At 42.1% G+C, this 20,503-nt stretch overlaps 1 protein-coding gene across 5 annotated transcripts in view; it reads left to right on the top strand.

Annotated features, from left to right (window-relative positions):
- The first annotated feature begins 5,830 nt into the window (after positions 1-5,830).
- PKHD1 (PKHD1 ciliary IPT domain containing fibrocystin/polyductin) overlaps positions 5,831-20,503 on the top strand; it is a 251,132-nt gene continuing 236,459 nt past the window's right edge. For all 5 annotated transcript variants that reach the window (XR_008329334.1, XM_053380395.1, XM_053380397.1 and 2 more), the window contains exons 1-5: positions 5,831-6,061; positions 8,685-8,837; positions 12,018-12,095; positions 13,497-13,620; positions 16,343-16,442. Coding sequence is in view for 4 of the 5 variants with exons in the window: in XM_053380395.1 (XP_053236370.1) it covers positions 8,786-8,837; positions 12,018-12,095; positions 13,497-13,620; positions 16,343-16,442 (354 nt within the window). In the remaining variant the exon portion in view is untranslated. The remainder of the gene's footprint in view (positions 6,062-8,684; positions 8,838-12,017; positions 12,096-13,496; positions 13,621-16,342; positions 16,443-20,503) is intronic.

The following is a 20,503-nucleotide window of genomic DNA, read 5'->3' as shown; positions in this document are numbered from 1 at the left end:
ATTTTGCCCAGGTCTGATAGTTGTGCCTATTTAACTTAGGGCACTGAGCAGCTTCAGAGGATTGTAAAAGATCCATCTCAGCTATTTGCTTCAGCCGTGAGCCTTTTAAGACGTCTTATCTCGACAGCCCATTAATCACGATGCCTCTGGCTCGGCTCCCAGGCCAATTAGTTTTGCCGGACATCAAAGACGTCTTCCGCGGCAAACAGAAAAGCCTCTGCTTTCGCTTTTCCAACATACCTTTCAGCAGTCTGTTTCTGTCTTACTCTCCTGCAAGTGCCGTGAATCTGGGCCCATAACCTGTTGTTGGGATACTGCCAGGGAGATAAAGTCCATCTGAGCCCCCAAGCTCGGTGCCGGACGATCCATCGACCTCCCTTAGTCACGCAGTATCTAGCAATTATAGCGACACGAAGCCTCAAGAAAAGATAGCCACATTCTTGAGCTTGTGCACACTCTATCAGCAGAATTCACGCAGCATGAAGTTGCACAGCATGAGAGCAGAAACTTGCATATTTACAGTTTTATTCAGCGTTGGTCAGAACAAAGAAATCATGACCGTCTGCTCCGACTGCTCAGGCAAAGCAGCAGCAGAAAACGAAAGGAACTTACAACATAAACATCCTGTGAGACAGGAACTTACGCAGGCTGTTATACAAACATCCTGCTCCCTTTTAAGGTGGAACGGAAATATCCTAACAATAGCTTGGGCCTCACTCTCTTGGGGGCCACCAAAAAATTTAAAGGGAAAAAAACCTAGATGTGCATTTCCAAAATATAAGATAAAAACAAATAAAATAAAACCTACATACAACAACAGTGTTTTGTGTTGTGTAGGCTCTTATGATGCAAGCAATGGCTTGCTAGCCTGCTCCCTAAAATATCACTGGTTTGCTCATTTCTATATATAGGGTGCCTACATTCTGCATGTGCAAATGGCTTTAGATACCTGTTAGGTCCATAAATTACCATATAGCATATACTCACACAAAAAACAATTTGCTGTTGACAAAGGACAGCTGGACATATAAAGAGCCCCATTACCTTCAGTAGCTTAAGGCCTCATCAAACCTAAATCCGGCCCTGCCTATAAGTGTTATTACATTGTAACGCTGCAGTTATTAGTGCTGCACCATGGTGTTTCTGAATATTTAGAAGCACCCCTTTGCAGGAGTGCCAACTTGGCCCTGCGACTGTGGGCGCCCGGGGCTGTGGGTGCCATGCAGCATGCATGGCTCTGGCACCAAAATCTGTGGGTGCCTGGCCCCTTCATGGGGAACTTTGTGGGTGTTCAGGCACTCAGGGCCCCAGGGAGTTGGCACAGTATTTATTGCTGTATTATTTTAGCTTTTGCCCTAGGGAGTCACTTTATAATTATATATTTGCTATTGTTTGTATTTTATACAGGGTTGTCTGCGGAACTAACCAAGGACATCCCAAAAGCATGAACAAAAACTTTTGCAGAAGTTTCATCTCAGCTCACATTGGATATTTCATCTACCTCTGACTATTTTTTAACTGGTGCTAAATTATGCTCAGTTAATTTATTAACTTTATTATCGACTAAAATGCCAAGATAGTGAATGCTGTTGTCTCTCTGTTTAGATATTGTAATATTCCTTTTCCCCCTATTCATCTTCATTAATCCCTAATTTGGATTTATTTTAGATTAATGAATCTGTGTGCACTTTTTGAGCCAGCACTCTAATACTGAGACTGAACAGGAGAGATAGGAGAAACCCTTGTCTGATCTGTGCCTGTTCCAGTAAATCATGGCGGTAGCTTAGCTATAAACAACTGCCATTTCCCTCTCCAAATCCGATAGCGGCCAGCATTTCCTGCCTGGGATATCCAAGTCAGGGATATGATGTCCCTTTAGGCTGGAATTCAGATGGAGCGCAATAACAAGAAGAATTTACTGGCAAAGAAATGCACCAAATCAATCAATCAATCAATCAATCAATCAATCAATCAATCAATCCCAACACCTCACCACTAGGCACAGTACAGGAATTAGGTCTAAGCAAAACAAAGCTTGGCTGCAGTCTTACAGTGATCCATCAACTTCCTCTCCAGTTCTTCAGTGGCTCAGCACTGCCACCCTGTGCCCCAAATGCTCCCCATCATATGGTGTGATTTTAGAAAACTTATTTACCACTGAAATCAAGGCGTTCATTTCCCCCCTTTTTGAAATGTGGATGGAGCTATTTTGGGGCTACTTTTTAAATGTCCACTTGTTTTCCTTTAGATTCTGAGTTTTATACTCTTGGAACTATTTCTAGTATCCTCCTGCCCTGCTGCTTTACTGCAATGGCTGAAAATTGCACCAGTTGCTCTTCCCCAATGGATCTGTTAGAAACATAAAATCATAGAACTGTCAAGCTGGAAGGGACCCCGAGGGTCATCTAGTCCAACCCCCTGCAATACAGGAATCTTTTGCCCAATATGAAGTTTGAACCCATGACCCTGATATTAAGAGCCTCCTTCTTCTTCTTAATATCTTAAATGAAACCGTATGAAGAAGTGAAAGAATACGTAAACGATTGGCTGCATTACTTTCAGATTAATGAAATGTTTAGAAAAGAGGTTACAGAAAGAGGCTATTTTGAAAAAGAATCTAGGTTTCAACGAGAAGTATTGAATAAGGAAGTTAAAAATTTATCTATGATGTATAAATTATTATTGGAATGGCATTTGAAGGATGAAGAGGTTAAATCAGTTATGATTCAATGGGCCAAAGACTTTGGATATAACATTCAATTTGATGATTGGATAAAATTGTGGAAGGAAGGGATGAGAAGGAAGGCATGTACCACAATTAAAGAAAATGTTATGAAAATGATATATCGATGGTATATAACACCAGTTAAATTAAGTAAGATGTATAAGGTGAGTAATAAATGTTGGAAATATAAGGAGAAAGAAGGGACATTTTATCATATGTGGTGGGAATGTAAAAAAAGGAAGTGCTTCTGGGAAATGAGATATAATGAGATATAATGAGATACTGAAATATACATTTGTTAAAAAACCAGAAGCATTTCTATTAGGAATATTAGGTGGTGAAATAAAAAGGAACGATCAGAAAGTATTCCTGTATGCAGTAACAGCAGCCAGAACTCTTTTGGCCCAAAAATGGAAACAAGAAGAAATGCCTACGATTGAAGAATGGAGATCGAAATTAATGGATTACGCGGAACTGGACAGATTGACAGGGAGGGTTCGCAACCGACGAGACCAAAGATTCACTGAGGACTGGAGTAAATTTACAGAATATATTAAAAATATTTGTGATAATGATATAACGTTTGTAAGTTTTCAAGAAGCTTTGTAAGAAGATTTGGTAGAAATATTGTTTAAACAACATGGTAAGATAAGATATATATAGTGCAATATAAATTAAGAAATGTGAAGATTTGTGATAATTATGGAAAATTATCAGACATGTTGATGGAAGTCTAAAAGAAAAAAAGATATGTGATGTGTTTTTGATGTTTAATGATGTTATAAATTTGTCTTTATTGGAAAATTAACTATATATATATATATATATATATATATATATATATATGATATTAAGAGCCTCATGATCTACTGACTGAGCTATCCCCGAGACAACCTGTTAGTAATTATGGCATTCTGATTCTTCCTCACCAATCTCCATGATTATGGTATCACATACAAACGGGCCCATTCCATTATGGGATGTTCTAGGCCCAAAGAATCACAAACATTTCAAGCAAAATCTTTCTGGGGGAGGGGGGCAGTCTGGGCAGCATGTCCAGGAAACAGTTCAAGTCTGTCAAAGGGGCATTTTAGGGGGCAGCGGTGGAAAAGTTCACCTCAGCCTTACACATATTGGATCAGCAGTAAGATGGCCAAGCAAGGAGCTGTTGGTTGTGGGGACTCCAGCACTGCATTGAATAACCCTTCCTCAACCTGAGGCCCTTCAGGTATGTTGGACTACATCTCCCATTAATGCCAGCCAGCATGAGAAGACATGATGGGAGTTGTATTCCCCCCCCCCCGTTTTATTAAATTTGCTTAATAACATAACATTATTATATATATTCTATAAAACAAAGAATACAACACAAAATTCATTCATACTACAATGCATAAAGCGTGTTCTCCAATAAATGAGAGCACGTGTTACGGTGTGGGCCACTGGGCCAGGCCTCTTGTTGCCAGGCAGGTTAATAATTGTTGCCTGGCATTGTGATTGGATAACCGGGTTGCTGGGGCAAATTGTATGTTGCAAATTGGGTGGGTGGGACCATAGTCTTTAAATATTGGTGCACTCTGGTTTCTCTTTCTCTTTGCAGAGTGCATCGGATCACCCGCTCGCCCGCCCTCTTTTCCGGTTGACCTTGCTTTGCCTGTCATGGGGTCGTCTGCCTTGGCGCAGGGGCCTAGTAGGAATTTTGCCATTTGGCGATTGGCTGGGCCATTTGGTTTTTGCCTACTACTCAGCAATTCGTCACAACTTGTAAGGTTGCGGTTAGGCATTGGTTATAATATGCTGGTGGTGGAGGGGTCAGGATAGGCTGTGCCTGCCCCTCCTATTGCGCTGAAGGGAATTCCGTTAAAGGAATCCTGGGGCTTGCCACGATTTCGTCCAATCCCTGTTATGGGAATCCTTGTCATAGGACCAGGGCCGGCAAGCTTTCGGGGAGCTGCTGGGGTGAGCGGTGTGGGTCCGACGCTTAGCTCAAATGACCCCCAAGTTTGACTTTCCCTTCTACTGGCTACCGCTCGGACCTCGGGATGTCAGTTCTCTCCCAGGCGGGGGGACAGATAGTCATAACCAATGTCTAAACAACCACTCACTGATTTTGTATTTTAATAAAGTTGTGGCCAAAATAGTGCCCAAAAACCAAAACTAAAATTACGTGTTATGTGTGAAGTTATTTGAGGGGTGGCCTGGGGACCTACACACGCAACTACATAACATTAGTATACATGGTTTCTGAAAAAGGCTTACATAACAAAATCAATTCAAAATACCATCCCGTTTACTTTTAAAAAATAATAATTCCCCTCCCCCCTCCTCCCTGATCAGGCCTTCCTTCTTCATATCTTTATCCATGTACACAGTCTGTTCATTTGAGCTTGTATGTTAGGGATGGCTCCCCCCCTTTCTATCCAGTTCCTGTAAACTGCCCATTTATTTGTGATTCTTTGGCATTTATTTTCCCATCTATCCTCTGCCACTATCTGTGCAAATATTTCTGATTGTACGTATTCAAAAACATAATCATTCCATTTTTCCATATTCCATTTGGCCTTTTCTTTCCATCCCAGAACAATAACTGTCATTCCAGCTAGAATCATAATCTTGTACAACTCTTGCTTATTACTTTTTACTTTGTTATTTCCCAGTATTCCCGAAAATAACAAATCCCTATTAACTTCTATTTTATTTCAAGAAATATGTTAATCCAGAAATTACTTTTATAATCTTTTGCCATTATTCCTTAACCATGATGGGAGTTGTAGAGCAAAATATCTAGAGGATACCAGATTGCGGAAACCTACGAATCATCTATATGTTCCTCACATGTAGAATAGTCCTCAAAACTAAAGGACTGTTAAATGACAATTGCTTATATTATTTTTAAATGTGAAAAATAAAAAAAAGTTATAATGTATATTTCAAGCTGCGTTTTTCTCTCTCTTTAAAATTATTAAATAAGATTAAGAGAAATGTCCCAAGCTACTTCTGTATCACCATGAAAAAAAGGCTTGTGGCAAGCTGGCTTAATAGCATAAGTAGCTTACGTTAATAAGTAAGCTTGCCCCGAGAAAAATCACTCACACCCCTGCTATCGCAAGCATTCAGATTGGTCACACACTAGTTTTAGTTACAGTACAGCTTTTTCCAGTTTCTGGAAAAGCAAAAGCTATTGTTGACTATTTAAAAAACCCATCATCCAGTACGAGTTGAAACAATGGAACAGAACTAAATTATAGGACTTGGAAAATGGTTAATTTTGAAACTCCGTATACCACTGCCTAATTATTGGATCAGAAAACTGGAGGAGGAACAAGTACTATAAAGGTATGCAATAGCATAATTTTGAAGCATATAAACTCGCTGGTGATTGTGGCATATTGAGAAAATGCTTGTTTGTTGCAGATGTATTTTGTGGAGGACCAGTCTATCTGTCTGTCTGTCTGTCTGTCTGTTTGTCTAACAAAATATCTATACTGTTTGATTGTAACAAAACATGGAAGTGGTTTAGAAGAAATATTTAAATTGTCAGTAAAACAGCTAAAAGCAAGTATTAAGAAACTTTTAAAATAAATATCTACATACTGGATAGGCTTGCATAAAGAAAAGTACTTTAAGCGGTTGCCGAAAAGAATACCGTGATGGTGCCTGCATGATGTCAATGGGCAGGAAGTTGCTGCCACAACGAAAGAATTATTTCTTACAAGTGTAGAACTGGTACTTTGTGGATCTTGTCACATTGCAAGTTCTGCAGAGCCAAGCAGCTGGTCTACTTGATTTCGCTCCTAATTGTGAGATCTGAAGAAGTGTGCATGCACACGAAAGCTTATACCCAGAACAAACTTAGTTGGTCTCTGAGGTGCTACTGGACAATTTTATTTTGACGGCTTCAGACCAACAGGGCTACCTATCCGAATTGTGAGATCTGTTTGTTTTTAATTAAATTATAAATTAACTATAGAACTTCATCTCCAAATGTTTCTTTAAAATAAAACCTATTTTTAACACATCCACCCACCCATCAATATATTTATTTATATCCAGCCTTTTCCCCTGACAGGGACTTAAGTCAGCTTATAGATCAAATAAATAGTTAACCCCCCCCCCACAATCAATAAAGAACAGTTAAACATTAAAAGAACTAAAACTCTTTCTATATATGAATGATCTACTAAAACAATTTAGATAATTACAACAAAAACATCACAGCACCTTTAAAGTAGTCAGTTCCCCAAAGCCTGCTAGAACAAGGTCTTCTTCATCTGCTGGCAGAAGTCCAAGTGGGAGTCAGACTGGCTTCTCTAGGAAGGGAGTTTCACTGAGAAGGCCTTCTCCGCATCTCCACCAAATATGAGGTACTAACTTTCATGTAATTATAATATAACAAAACTAAAACAAAACGGCAGAATACAACATTCAGTTCAAATCAGCCAATATAACTGAAGCCTGTTGTTGTTTAGTCGTTTAGTCATGTCCGACTCTTCGTAATCCCATGGACCAGAGCACACCAGGCACTCCTGTCTACCACTGCCTCCCGCAGTTTGGTCAAACTCATGCTGGTAGCTTCGATAACATTATCCAGCCATCTCATCCTCTGTCGTCCCCTTCTCCTTGTGCCCTCCATCTTTCCCAACATCAGGGTCTTTTCCAGGGAGTCTTCTCTTCTCATGAGGTGGCCAAAGTCTTGGAGCCTCAGCTTCACGATCTGTCCTTCCAGTGAGCACTCAGGGCTGATTTCCTTCAGAATGGAGAGGTTTGATCTTCTTGCAGTCCATGGGACTCTCAAGAGTCTCCTCCAGCACCATAATTCAAAAGCATCAATTCTTCGGCGATCAGCCTTCTTTATGGTCTAGTAAAGGGTAAAGGTAAAGGGACCCCTGACTGTTAGGTCCAGTCGCAGACGACTCTGGAGTTGCAGGGCTCATCTTGCTTTCAGGCCGAGGGAGCCGGTGTTTGTCCACAGACAGCTTCCGGGTCATGTGGCCAGCATGACTAAACCACTTCTGGCGAAACCAGAGCAGCGCACGGAAACACCATTTACCTTCCCGCTGGAGCGGTACCTATTTATCTACTTGCACATGACGTGCTTTCGAACTGCTAGGTTGGCAGGAGCAGGGACCGAGCAACGGGAGCTCACCCCGTTGCGGGGATTCGAACCGCCGACCTTCTGATTGTCAAGCCGTAGACTAGGTGAACACAAATGTTTGGACCTCATCCCTGAATGATAACAAAGGTGTTCCCCCTTGGGAAGAGAGTTCCACAAACAAGGCATGGGAGCTGGAAAAGCCTCCTATCCAGTTGCCACACCTCACTTCGGATGGCAAGGTGGGCACGCATGCCCTCAGGAGATGGCCTCAAAACACAGCACCTTAAATGGGAGGTTAAATCTACCAGCAGAGTAGACCTCTCTCTCTCTCTCTCTCTCACACACACACACTCATACAAATGATGTGGTAACAGATATCTATCTGTCTGTGTATCATCTATCATCTATATCTATCTATCATCTATCTATCTATCAATCATCTATCTATCTATCATCTATATATCTATCTCTATCATCTATCTATCTCTATCTATCTATCATCTATCTATCTATCTATCTATCTATCTATCTATCTATCTATATCTATCTATCAATCATCTATCTATCATCTATCTATCTATCTATCATCTATCTATCTATCTATTTATCTATCTATCTATCTATCTATCTATCTATCTATCTATCATCTATCATCTCCCATATATTCTGATTAAGATAATACAAAAGCTTTCTTTCAGGCTGTTGTTTTTTTTTTGCTTCCATGTAGTAATTCTGAATTGGTCTGTAGATGCTCTTACGAAGAAGGATTCTGAATTGGTATTGAAATGTCTTCTGGGCATCAAGCTGTTTGCCCCAAAGGTATTAAAAAAGAAAAACAGCATATAAGACATGTTTCCTTTGCAGTGAATACATGTGAGAGAACCAACCATCTGAGCTCTGATTATGAATGAGGCAGTGATCTCAATGAGAAAGTCTATTGTCGAAAGCAGAGGAAGAGGTTAGAGATGGAGTTTCGGATGCCATCCTTTCTTGAGGCTTTGCTACTTTTCTTCGGAGGTGAGTCTTATCAAGCTGCACTACTGAGCATCAGCACCGTGGCAAAGAGATAAGAGTTTGCCTGTGTGTTTTGTAGAAATTCTGTCACCAGCTTGGCCTGTCAAACTTGCCTTAGTCAATCTGCTATACAAATTTAATAAATAATAATAATAACAATAAATTCTAAGCTTCCAATTAGCGACCTTCTTTACTGCCTCATCATGTATTCAGTTGCAATAGTAAAGAATTTGTTGTTAACTAAAACATGAAGTACCATATTTTTCACCCTATAGGGCGCACCTAGTTTTGGGGGGAGGGAAATAAAGAAAAAAACTTTTTCCCCCAGGCACGGGGCTGGGGCGGGGGAAGCCCAAGCTTCCCCCGACCCCAGTCCCCAGAACAGGCTGCTATCCGCTAGCCTTGGGAGCCCGGTGGGAACTCCCGCAGGCTCCCAAGGTTTGCGGATAGCTTCCTGAAGCCTGGAGAGCCAGAGGGGTCGGTGCACACCGACGCCTCTCGCTCTCCAGGCTTCAGCGAAAGCCTGCATTCGCCCCATAGGACACACACACATTTCCCCTTCATTTTTGGAGGGGGAAAAATGCGTCCTATAGGGCGAAAAATACGGTAAACCATTGCAATTACTTTTGAAGCACATGCAATTATGATATTGTAGCACCCTGCTTGTGGTTAACGCTTAGCTGGAATGAAATATTCAACGCAGCAATAGAGAAATTAAAATAATAATTTATTTGTCAGACAAATAAATGTGAGGCACAGTGGTATATGGTTACCAAGCTCTGGCCTGGCTTCCTGCCCTTATGGCCAGCACTTATATTCCCTCAGCTCAGCCCCCTTGCTCCTCCTTTGGCTGCCTCTGTCCAATCAGCCTGGTTAAAATTCCTATTGGCTGTTTGCTAGAACCAATCATAAAAGATACACCCATTTCCTATTACCTTTTATGGGAGACAAAGAGCTATATTTCCTTCTATTTATAATTGGCAAATAAGTAGTCATATATCTTACATTTACCTCGACCAGGCACCTTAATTACCAGATAACCTTTTGCCCTAGACTAGGCGCCTTAACTAACATTTCATCTTTTGCCCTATTGCCCTATTCACTCCAAAACAGATGGTGGCTAATTTTATCTGAACAGATCTTTTTGTTCATCTCCCCACACATTATCAATGAAAGATCTCCTTCTTTGGAGGTCATTAAGCAAAGGCTCGACAACCATATGTCAGGAGTGCTCTGATGGTGTTTTTTCTTGCTTGGCAGGGGTCTGGACTCAATGGCCCTCGTGGTCTATTCCAACTCTTCTATGATTCTATGATTCTATGATTTCTTACTTTCTAAATCCTTTGCATAATTACATTTAAGCCAATATATTTCATACATATATAGTTTTTTTAGAAGAAAGGGAACTTAGTAAAAGCTAAGCTAAATTCTAAGTTTTCTCTAAATTCTCTGAAGCTTCAAAGCAGCTTCAGAGAGAAGCCTCTTCCCTATCCAGCTGCTGTTTGTATTAGCTCTTGCCCTTTTAACCTTAGGAAGATGTGGCTCAAGTTTAATGGGAGGCACAATAATTATTACTATTTGTGTTTTTGCAACCTTGATTGTATTCTATAATTTGTATGGTCAGTGTGACCTTTTGTTCCCAGCCTGTAATTTCCTTTTACAACCCTGAGACACTGCTATAGATCAGGGGGGCCCTTGATCAAGAAGATAAACAGCTGCCAGAGTATGGTTTCTGCCTGGCATGAGAGATACAAACATTTACAAATATATATTTCTTTAAGGTCATTTTTAGAATACAGGAATCTGATCAAAATATAAGCCTTGATTAAAAATGCAGGCTATGATCAGATGCCTCAATATCACACTAGATCAAATACTCTTTAATAAGGAAATACGCTGGCATATTCAAGGGATGCTCAGTATGTTTGAGTTTGCTGAAGCATGTTTCTGTTACCAATAGCATACAGTACAGTGGTACCTCGGGTTAAGTACTTCATTTGTTCCGGAGGTCCGTTCTTAACCTGAAACTGTTCTTAACCTGAAGCACCACTTTAGCTAATGGGGCCTCCTGCTGCCGCCATGCTGCTGGAGCACAATTTCTGTTCTCATCCTGAAGCAAAGTGCTTAACCCGAGGTAATATTTCTGGGTTAGCGGAGTCTGTAACCTAAAGTGTATGTAACCCGAGGTACCACTGTATGTGTTTTGCTTATTGCAGCCCAACCTAAATATTTTTCTTTTTAAAAAATGTGAGCTGGGAAGATTCCTGGCTGCTCTGGATCCACCCCCTGCCCAGGGGAAAGAGTCAGAGATCCTGCTGAGACCCTAGTTCCACTATGGAATGGGGAGGCTCGTAAGGCCATGGGTAGGATTGTTCCTGAGTGCCTACTCCTGCACTGCGGAGTCTGTTTTGCCCCTTAGTATACTGAGGAGCGGGACTCGGATGGCGTTGTGTGTTAAACCACAGAGCCTAGGACTTGCTGATCAGAAGGTTGGCGGTTCAAATCCCTGCGATGGGGTGAGCTCCCGTTGCTCGGTCCCTGCTCCTGCCAACCTAGCAGTTTGAAAGCACATCAAAGTGCAAGTAGATAAACAGGTACTGCTCTGGCAGGAAGGTAAATGGTGTTTCCATGCGCTGCTCTGGTTTGCCAGAAGCGACTTAGTCATACTGGCCACATGACCCGGAAGCTGTATGCCGGCTCCCTCAGCCAGTAAAGCGAGATGAGTGCCGCAACCCCAGAGTCGGTCACGACTGGACCCAATGGTCAGAGGTCCCTTTACCTTTACCTTTACACTGAGGAGCTGCAGTTGATGAAATGGACTGGGCAAGGACTGGACTGTGAGAGGCATATATCTCACCCAGGAGCTGACCAAGCATGTGTTCAGGTTCCTAATCAGGCCTGCCACGTGGCAGTGAGGGTGCAAAGACAACCAGTGTTGCTGCCTCCATTGCATCAAGCCTCTGTCCAGCAGGGCTTTGCTTTTTCAGAGGGAGATATGGAACACGCAGGAGTCTCTTTCATAGGAAGAGACCTTCACAAACCTTTCACGATCTCCCAGTTCTGCTCAGTCTGCATCCACATGCTCCGAAAGGCCTTTACAAATAGATTATTCTTTTAAGAAGAAAAGCGATTTGCTGTACCATTACATAATTCATTGCATATGTTGTTTTTTTCTTTTTATAGTTACGTTGGCAAAGGTAACCATGGAGCCAAAGGAAGGTAGCATTGGCGGTGGAACTTGGATCACACTGAGATATGAGGGTCGGTTTTGGGGGCCCCCAGAAACTGTTGGTGGTATTTCTAGACAAAAAGGGGCAGTCGTAAGACTAGCTGCTCTTTGTGGCACCTCAACCCAATTTTTTTAAGAAAATGTAACTAGATTAATCATGTGTGATTTTGTCAACCAATGGTAATTTATCAATTAATCTTCTGATTAAATTTGCATGTGGGTGAAAACGACAGTTTTAAAGCAAGAAGCACACTTTAATTACTGCTCACGTGTGTCAGCCCACATAATCCTAGAGAAGATATTCTCTGCTATGTGAGAGACAATGGGCAATACTGCAAACAAAGTATTCTAAATGCAATTGCACTGTTGATTCCTAAAATGGCATTATTATATTGATAATTTTATTTTCAGTTCCTTTCATTAATGATTCCTAACTTGAAACCCACTCTTTCACAGCTGCCACATTGTGGGTCAACGTCCTCATTGAGCTGTCCAGCACAACCCCAAATTATCTTTCCTGGTCAGTAACTTCCACTTCAGATCCTGTAAGTGAGGATAGATTGTATCACTTTGCACTTGTGTACACCGAATTGTGTTTGCCATTTTATGGCCAATTTGCCCAGTTTGGAGAGATCCTTTTGGAGCTCCTCATGGTCTCTCTCTCTCTCTCTCTCTCTCTCTCTCTCTCTCTCTCTCTCTCCCTCTCTTTCAAAACTGCCTTGAACACCTTGATAACAGCAAACTTGGCTATTTCACTGCTCACCCCTAACTCCAGGTCATTTATGAGCAAGTTAAAAAGCACATGCTCCAATACAGATCCTTAGGAGAATCCACTTCTTATATCCTTCCATTGTGAGAACTGGCCATTTCTCCCCCTATTCTCTGCTTCCTCCTCTTTCACCATTAGTGATGCACAAGATGATCTATCCTCATGTCCCATGACAAGAGGCAAATAAAATTCATTGTAAACATATGTAAAGCGATCCACATTGTGCACCCAAAAATATTAAATTCCCATATGCTCATGGAGTCCAAACTGGCAGTGTCTGACCAGGAATGAGAACAGCAACTTGATGAAAGGGTTGACCTGATGTGCAGGAGCTATGAAAAAGGCTAATTCCATGCAAAGGATAATTAGGAAAAGAACTGAAAATAAAACTGCTGATATCATAATGCCCTACAAATCTATGGTATAACAGCACTTGGAGTACTGTGTACAGTTCTAGTTGCCTCTTCTCAAAAATGATATTGTAAATTGGAAAAGGCACAGAATTTATTAAGGGCTTGGAAGTGTCTGGATTGTGATATATGATGGTGCTGTTATGCACAATATCATCTGTGCCCTGCACATATTGATCAGTGTTTATCCCGTTTCACCTTCTGTGCCTTAAAATGTTGCTGTGTTTGCTTGTTGTTTGGTTGCCCACCATTAGGCCTCTCATATCCCATCAATTGGTCTCACCTGGAAGTGTCGTTCTTGAATTCAGTGCTGCCTACAGTACTGTGTGACATTCAGCCTGTCAGTTTTGATCTGTCCATCACAAAATGCCAAACAAGGTAACGAAGGTTCTTTGCAATGCTATTATCAGGGGCAGAACACAATAGCAGAGATCCAGATTAGTCAATCTGGAGCCATCCAGATGCTGAACTGCAGGCCCCATCATCCCTGACCATCTCCCTGGCTGGGTCTAATGGGACTTGGCACCCAACATCTGTATATATATACATATATGTATATGTCCTTCTGGTTAAAATATTTCCTGTGGGCCAAGAAGGGAAGTGGACTCAAACCATCCCAAAACCATGTTAGAGAAGCATTCTGTTGATATATGTGAGTTTACAATGTGCTCTTGTAGGTTGTGGGAATGGACCTACATTCCTTACATGCTTCAGCCTTACTAATGAATGTAATGGACATCAGTTCAGGAAGTGCATCTTATTGCAACAAGCAATGAGTCTCCTACATGGAGGAAGGGATCCAAACCCAATATGGAGGCAGGTTCTCAAGCAGGAAATGTCCTCATCCACTGCCTCCTGCCCCCTTTAACGTGCCACCGACGATTCAAACCTTCTCAAAGCATGAAGAGAAAGTAAACATTGTCCTGAGGCAACTGCTCCATCAGGGCAAGCATTGTGGCTTCCCAGACAGAATGATCCCTCTGCCCCCGCTGCATGCTGCTCTGGGGGTTCTCCTGACAGCCCCCGACAGCCCCCAATTTGAGGCAGCATGGAGGGGGGAGGGGAGAAGGCCCCATTGTGCATGCAGAAGTCCTTGCCCAGGGTTTTATTTTTTATATATTTATTTACAGCATGCTTTTCAGAATTTCTAAGCGGTGTACGTAAAAACGTAAAAAAACCCCCAACAACTTGTAGAGGATAAAAACAATAAAAATTCACCATAAAAACAGAAAACTACACCACTAGAGCTAGACTGACATCAATAAGGACAGACATATTATAGGACCTGCAGGATTACTTGCCATATGTCCTCTTTTTCCAGGGCACGCCCTCTTTTTCATGGGTAGAGTCGTCATAGTGATCCATAGTTCCAAGTAGAAGTCTGCAAATGTCCTCTTTTTTGCTCTTCAAAATATGGCAACCCTGGATGGTCTTGCTATGGTGTTAACATTTTTCCTGCTCTTTTGTTATGCTTTAACTCCATTTCTTGATTTTTTTCTTCTTTTTATGCAATGTTTCTCCGTATTTAATTATTTTCAGTTGCAGTCCTTCTGAAGATATACCATAGGGTTGTACTGTTAATTTTCTATATATCTATACTGTTGTCAGCTACCATGAGCATGTTTCAAAGATAGAATATCTGTCTGTCTGTCTGTCTATACCTATAAAACCTCAGTGCTTTTTTGTGTGACCATACTCACTGATATCAGCAGCTCTCTTTTTTTGCTGCCATTTTTTGCTGGCACCCTTAGCATATTAAGATAAGAGTTCCAGCATTTCATTTTTTACTCAAAAAGTCCTGAATAAACTTGTTCTTCAGGGCTTATTGCAAGCCTCTTGGCACCAGCCTTTGCTTAAAAAACCAGCTTTAAATACTGGTCTTGTTACCGCTCAGTAACAAATACTTCGTTACCTCTCAGTTTTTAATTAAGCAAAAGTCATTGTCTTTCCGTTTAAAGAACATTTCAAGTCTATTTAGATCTTCAAAATGCTTGACACTCTAGTGTAGCTGTAATATTAGAAAGATATACCAACAAGAGTCATGTACCCACCATTCTCTGCCTTTATGGCTTGGTTGTGAATTTATTAATTTTTATCAGACAGTGACTTTAATAGGAAAAGTATATGTGGATGAGAAAAGTTATTAGAAAAGCAGCGTTAGTTTATATTCCAGACCATAACAAGGATTTCACCAAGTGCCAAGCAGGAAATCAGAATTTAAAATGTTAACGACAATGATTAACAAGTGTGGCGCATACCTGTGCCCTGAAGAGAAAGAGAGAAAAAAGCTTAAGTTTAAAGACTGGGTTTCTGGATAATTATTACTAAGTTAAAACTTTGACCCGCTGCACTTGGGTGGCAATTTGCAGCTGTCTCCTGCGCTATTCTTCCCCACTCCCCTCCCCCAACTCTCCAGTAATAATATCACACCACTGTTTTTCTGGGAGAGCAGTTTTTCTTTTAAAAGCCACATAATGAGCAGAAACCCAGAAGGTGAAGATTTTCATGTTACTTTACACCTGTGTGAAGAAAAGCTTTACCTGTTCAGTGACTACATGCCATTAACTGCGAAAGACACAGCCCTATTTCTAGAAAAAAAGGTGGCAATCCTATATCACCACCTGAATTTGCAAAGTGGTGGCGGTGGAGTTAACTGAATTTTATGTAAGTTTAGAAAGTCCTGGTTCTGAGATGGCATAAAATAGAAGTTAACAGACCTAGTCCTATTCCGAAATCCCCTCCTGCAACACCCCCCCAGCAGAGGATCAGGCTCTATTAGCTTTCCTAGGTTCTCCCCGCTGACTATATTATATCAGTGAAGCACCTGGGAGAGGAGGCAGCCATCTTTTCTTCTCCATGGTCTTCTCCTCCCAGGCCTTCCTTCTCTGCTCTTCTGAACCCATTTTGTGTGTGTGTTTTTCTCCTACAGAAGACGCAGGGGAGTTAATGACAAGATGGGTGGGAACTGGGTGGGAGAAATCATAGCTGCCTCGTTTCTTTCTTCAGATTCAATATTAAGCTTCACGTTTTAGTAAGGTGGACCCCAGTCTCTCTCATGCTGCTTGCTAGCTATCCTTTGCTCTTATTATTTCCCTTGAAGGGCCTCACAGTGGGGAGGACTTTACCAACTCCAGTTCACTCTGAATGGGCAAATTATCAACAACACGAAGGAGTTGCACTGTGACAACTGCACATTTCAGGTATGTATTCAAGGGGATGGATGTGTAATTAGCAGCAATCCAGTAGCCAGGCCATAGGACATGGGCCATTAATACATTGTTAGAAATAATGATTTTAATGCAGGGTAGAATTTAGACATTTAGAGCTACCTCTGAGCCTTAGCCTAGCTCATCCTTGTATTTATGAGGTGCTCAGGCTCAATGGGACATTGAACACACCCTTTATCTCCTTGACTACCTAAGCTTTGTAGTACAAGTGATGGTGCAAAGCATCAGGCATTGGCAAGCACGGCAGAGGAAGAAAACATTGGCATACTCTGGATATAACCTTGTGAATAGGAGTGGAACTTGCTCTCATGGATTGGAAGGAATAAAGGGTGCAGGAGGAGGAGAATGCTTAATCTGTACCCAGTTCATTCTCATACAGCCTATGCAATCACACTCTTCTTGCGTGGCGAGTTCCCGACCCCCCCAGGTAGAAATAATGACACATGACACAATTATTAAGGTTAATGGGCTAAAAAAGGCCACAACTTAATTGGTTACAGGTGATGAGCAGTATTGGCTTAGGCATGGGACCTAACCGACTATATCTGACTCCAGCCCATCTGCTTGAAGTCCGGGAAGTGTTAACCACCAGTCGGGGGAGTCCTGCTGATGCACATCAACTAGGAGCTCCCCCAGGGTCACTGATAGGGGGCGTGCCTTAGGCCCTCACCTCCCTAGGCTTCGGACAGGGCCACGCCCCCCATAATCCTTTAACGGACTACCCCTCTATATGTGGGGCAGGTGATGGCACTACCTCCCCTCTTTCCATCTACAGAACTATTCCAATGCCTAACCGCCAATACTCAGAAAGTTGTGACGATTTTGCTATGAGGGAGGCGAAATCCAAGTGGCTGGTGCCAATTTGCCAAGTGGGAAAATTCCTACCAGGCCCCTCAGGGGCGACCAACCGAGGTCCATAGCAAGGTCAAGGAAGGAAACCTTAGAGGGTGGGAAAACCGGAGCAGCTGGCGGGTGGACAAAGAGGGAGATCCCTGGCTGCGTCCTGCCTTTATGGGGCACGCCACACCCCCGGACCAACCCGATTGGCCGGCTAGGGGATGACGCAGCTGGGAATCCCCCAATTGCGCGGGGCTGGCCGCCCCTCCCGCGCACGTGGAGGGGCCATGAAGCCCGCAACCCCACCTCCTCCTTATGTGGAAGTGGCTTTACTTGACAATTTATTTAGCCCCAGTGAGAACAAAAGTATCTTTTTGATACTCCTCCATCTTGATATGTTAGCGTGTAACATGTGATCAGGGCCACATGCAGGCTTGGTGACAGCTGGGACTTATTTTCAATGGAACTTTAACTCAGGAGCATACACTTCTGAGCATTTGCCATGGCACAACCACAACATTTGTAAGACCAGTCAAAGATGCCCAGAGCACCCACGTCTTGCGGTTTCATCAAACTGAAACAGGCAACCAGTCCTACTACATATCTGGACTTGAATTATAAAATCGCCCCAGCTGCTTGCTAAGTTGATACAAATGACCTCAATTCCCTGGGACAAGAGCAGTTTGCTTGTCTCTATGTTCTCTGTGGGTCATCCTGCACAGAGCTAATGAAGATTTCTCTGTACTTGAGGTAGTGCTGTGTGGAAGAATATTTGGTAAACTGGCTGTGCATATGAGCTTTCTGTCACTGCAACATCAGCATGGAATGGCACTAAGGCTGGTGAGATATGTGTGGTTTGGGAATAGAGAATAAGCTTGCCTTTTTCTCACTGAGCCCACTCACCTGTCTCTGCTTGCCAATGAGCCAGAACTTTTACCATGTTGTGTACAAGTGCAACCAAGGGTTTTCTGCAGCATCGAGCATGAGGAGTCCCATGTTTCAGCAAATTGCACATTAAAGCTAAGGTGTTGTTTGGGAGTTCAGCTAGCTTAGAGAGCTGATGAAAAACCACCAGGGGATGCAGTTAATGAGACACATTCCAAGCGAAATAAAACACACACTGCCTCTTTGTTTGGGGGCACGAGAACCTGTGAGCCATGCGCATTAAAAATTAATTTTCTCTCTCTGTGGTAGTTGTAAAAACGTAGACAGCTGCTGGCTGTGACAGGTTTGGAGAAACCTGCGGAAGGTATTCCAAGCAGCTGGCGGCCACTGCCTTCCTCTCCTCGCGCTTCCTCCTCTGCTTCCCCACAGCTTGTGCCCAGTGGCGCAGTCAGAGGCTGACCTCATGCCTCTGATGATCAGCATGAAGAGGAGAAGATTCATTAAGTATTCCGATTGCTTCACTTTCCTCTTAGCGGGAGAAGTGCAAGAGGCAGAGTCTGTAAAGGAAGGCAGTTCTGTTGTGCTAGATCATGGAAGCTTACGGAAAGCCTGCTTTTCAATTCCTATTTGTAAAGAATCCCTGATCTCGCAACTGATTGTGTGCATCCCTTTGTATCTAGAGCCATAGAATTCTAGAGCTGGAAGGGACCCAGGGGTCATCTAGTCCAACCCCCTGTAATGCAGGAATCTCGGCTAAAGCAACCATGGCAGAGGGCCATCCAACCTCTGCTTAAAAACCTCCAAGGAAGGAGAGTCCACAAGCCATTGCTTTCATGTTGTCAGTGTAGAGATGCCATCAGCTACATTTGATGTAATGCTAAACTATGGTTTAGCGCTATGTGCATGAGTTGCGCTGGGGTGGATTGCACCCTGTGTCTTGTGGAAGAGTCAGGCCCAGACTGCCACCAGGCCCAGCACTGGTGGCATCAACAAGCAGCTCCACCTCGCCCAGCCCTACCCAGTGCCACCCTACCACCACACTTGACTGACCTGGGGGGAGAGATGACCCTTGGTGGAATCTACACATATATAAAAAAACTCTGTGAAAATGCTTTTTTTAAAAAAAAAAGTTTTGAAAAATACGTTGAATTTTGCATAGCTCACTTTTGCCATCTAGTGTCACATTTGCATATTGCACTTTACAGCACATTTGAAACATTTTATTTGCAGCTCGGTAGTTAGAGGTTATTTTAATCCAGTGACTAACTCCTGAAATCATCAGCTATGCTGTTCAGCTACAAGCAGCATTTTCTATACACCACTGATAGACATCAGTCTTTCCAGTATCTTTGCAGGTTAACTTTAGGAACAAAAATAATAAAAATGCTAAATATTAAAATGCCATTTGTATTTGGAATGGATGAGGAGGAGTGATGGATAGGGGATGAAGGAACCTGCAGGAGAGGCAAGCCAGAGATGTTTTCTCAGGGTGTGAAGCTGAGGGAAAAGGGGGAAGGTTGGAGCTGGGAGGGTTCAGTCTTCTGTGTGTGGAATAAGGATCAAGGTATAGTGATAGAGGGCTTAATATTATATATACACATTGGTTTTTTCATTCTTCCTTTCTTTTCTATTATTCTTTTCTTTCTTTTTTATTTTAGATTAGTTTGGTTTTTATTGTATTTTATGTTGAAAACTCTCAATAAAAATTGTTATAAAAGAAAGTCTGAAAATGAACTGAATGCAGTTACGGATATTAGAGGTAAATTAAGGCTCCAATTACAGGCGGCCTTCAAAAATAATTTTACCATTCTCCACACTACAGAGAGGCCGCATTGCTAATGGTATCAGTAATATACACTAAAAGTGACTACTAGGTTTGTGGAGAGGAAAGTACCTGTAATCCAGCTGGTAAAACAATGTCAGGTGTCCAAGAAAGCAAAGAGGAGGGGCAATTAAAAGCCGAAATGTGTTCTGGTCGAGCCATGCTCCTTCACTGGCTTCTTCCCAGAGGATTTGTGGGAATGAATGTCAATTATAACATTTAACAAACAGGTCGCTGATACATATTTCAAGAATAATTTATTATAATTGTGGACCATAGATAATTGAAAAACAGGATATGAATATATTGGGTATTTGAGAAAGGTGAGAATATTTGAATTGCTTTTAATACCAGTAAGTATCAGAATGCAAGTGTGACTGGATGAGGTTAGGTTTGGGAAAGAGACAGGATTTTATTCGCTAACCAAAAATTCATTCAAAATATTCAAAACTAGAAAAAATATGCCACAAATGTCTAAGCGATGTGTCAC

The sequence above is a fragment of the Podarcis raffonei genome, chromosome 3, assembly GCF_027172205.1.
Source record: "Podarcis raffonei isolate rPodRaf1 chromosome 3, rPodRaf1.pri, whole genome shotgun sequence".
NCBI lineage: Eukaryota > Metazoa > Chordata > Lepidosauria > Squamata > Lacertidae > Podarcis > Podarcis raffonei.
This window is presented reverse-complemented; position numbering and strand designations above follow the sequence as displayed.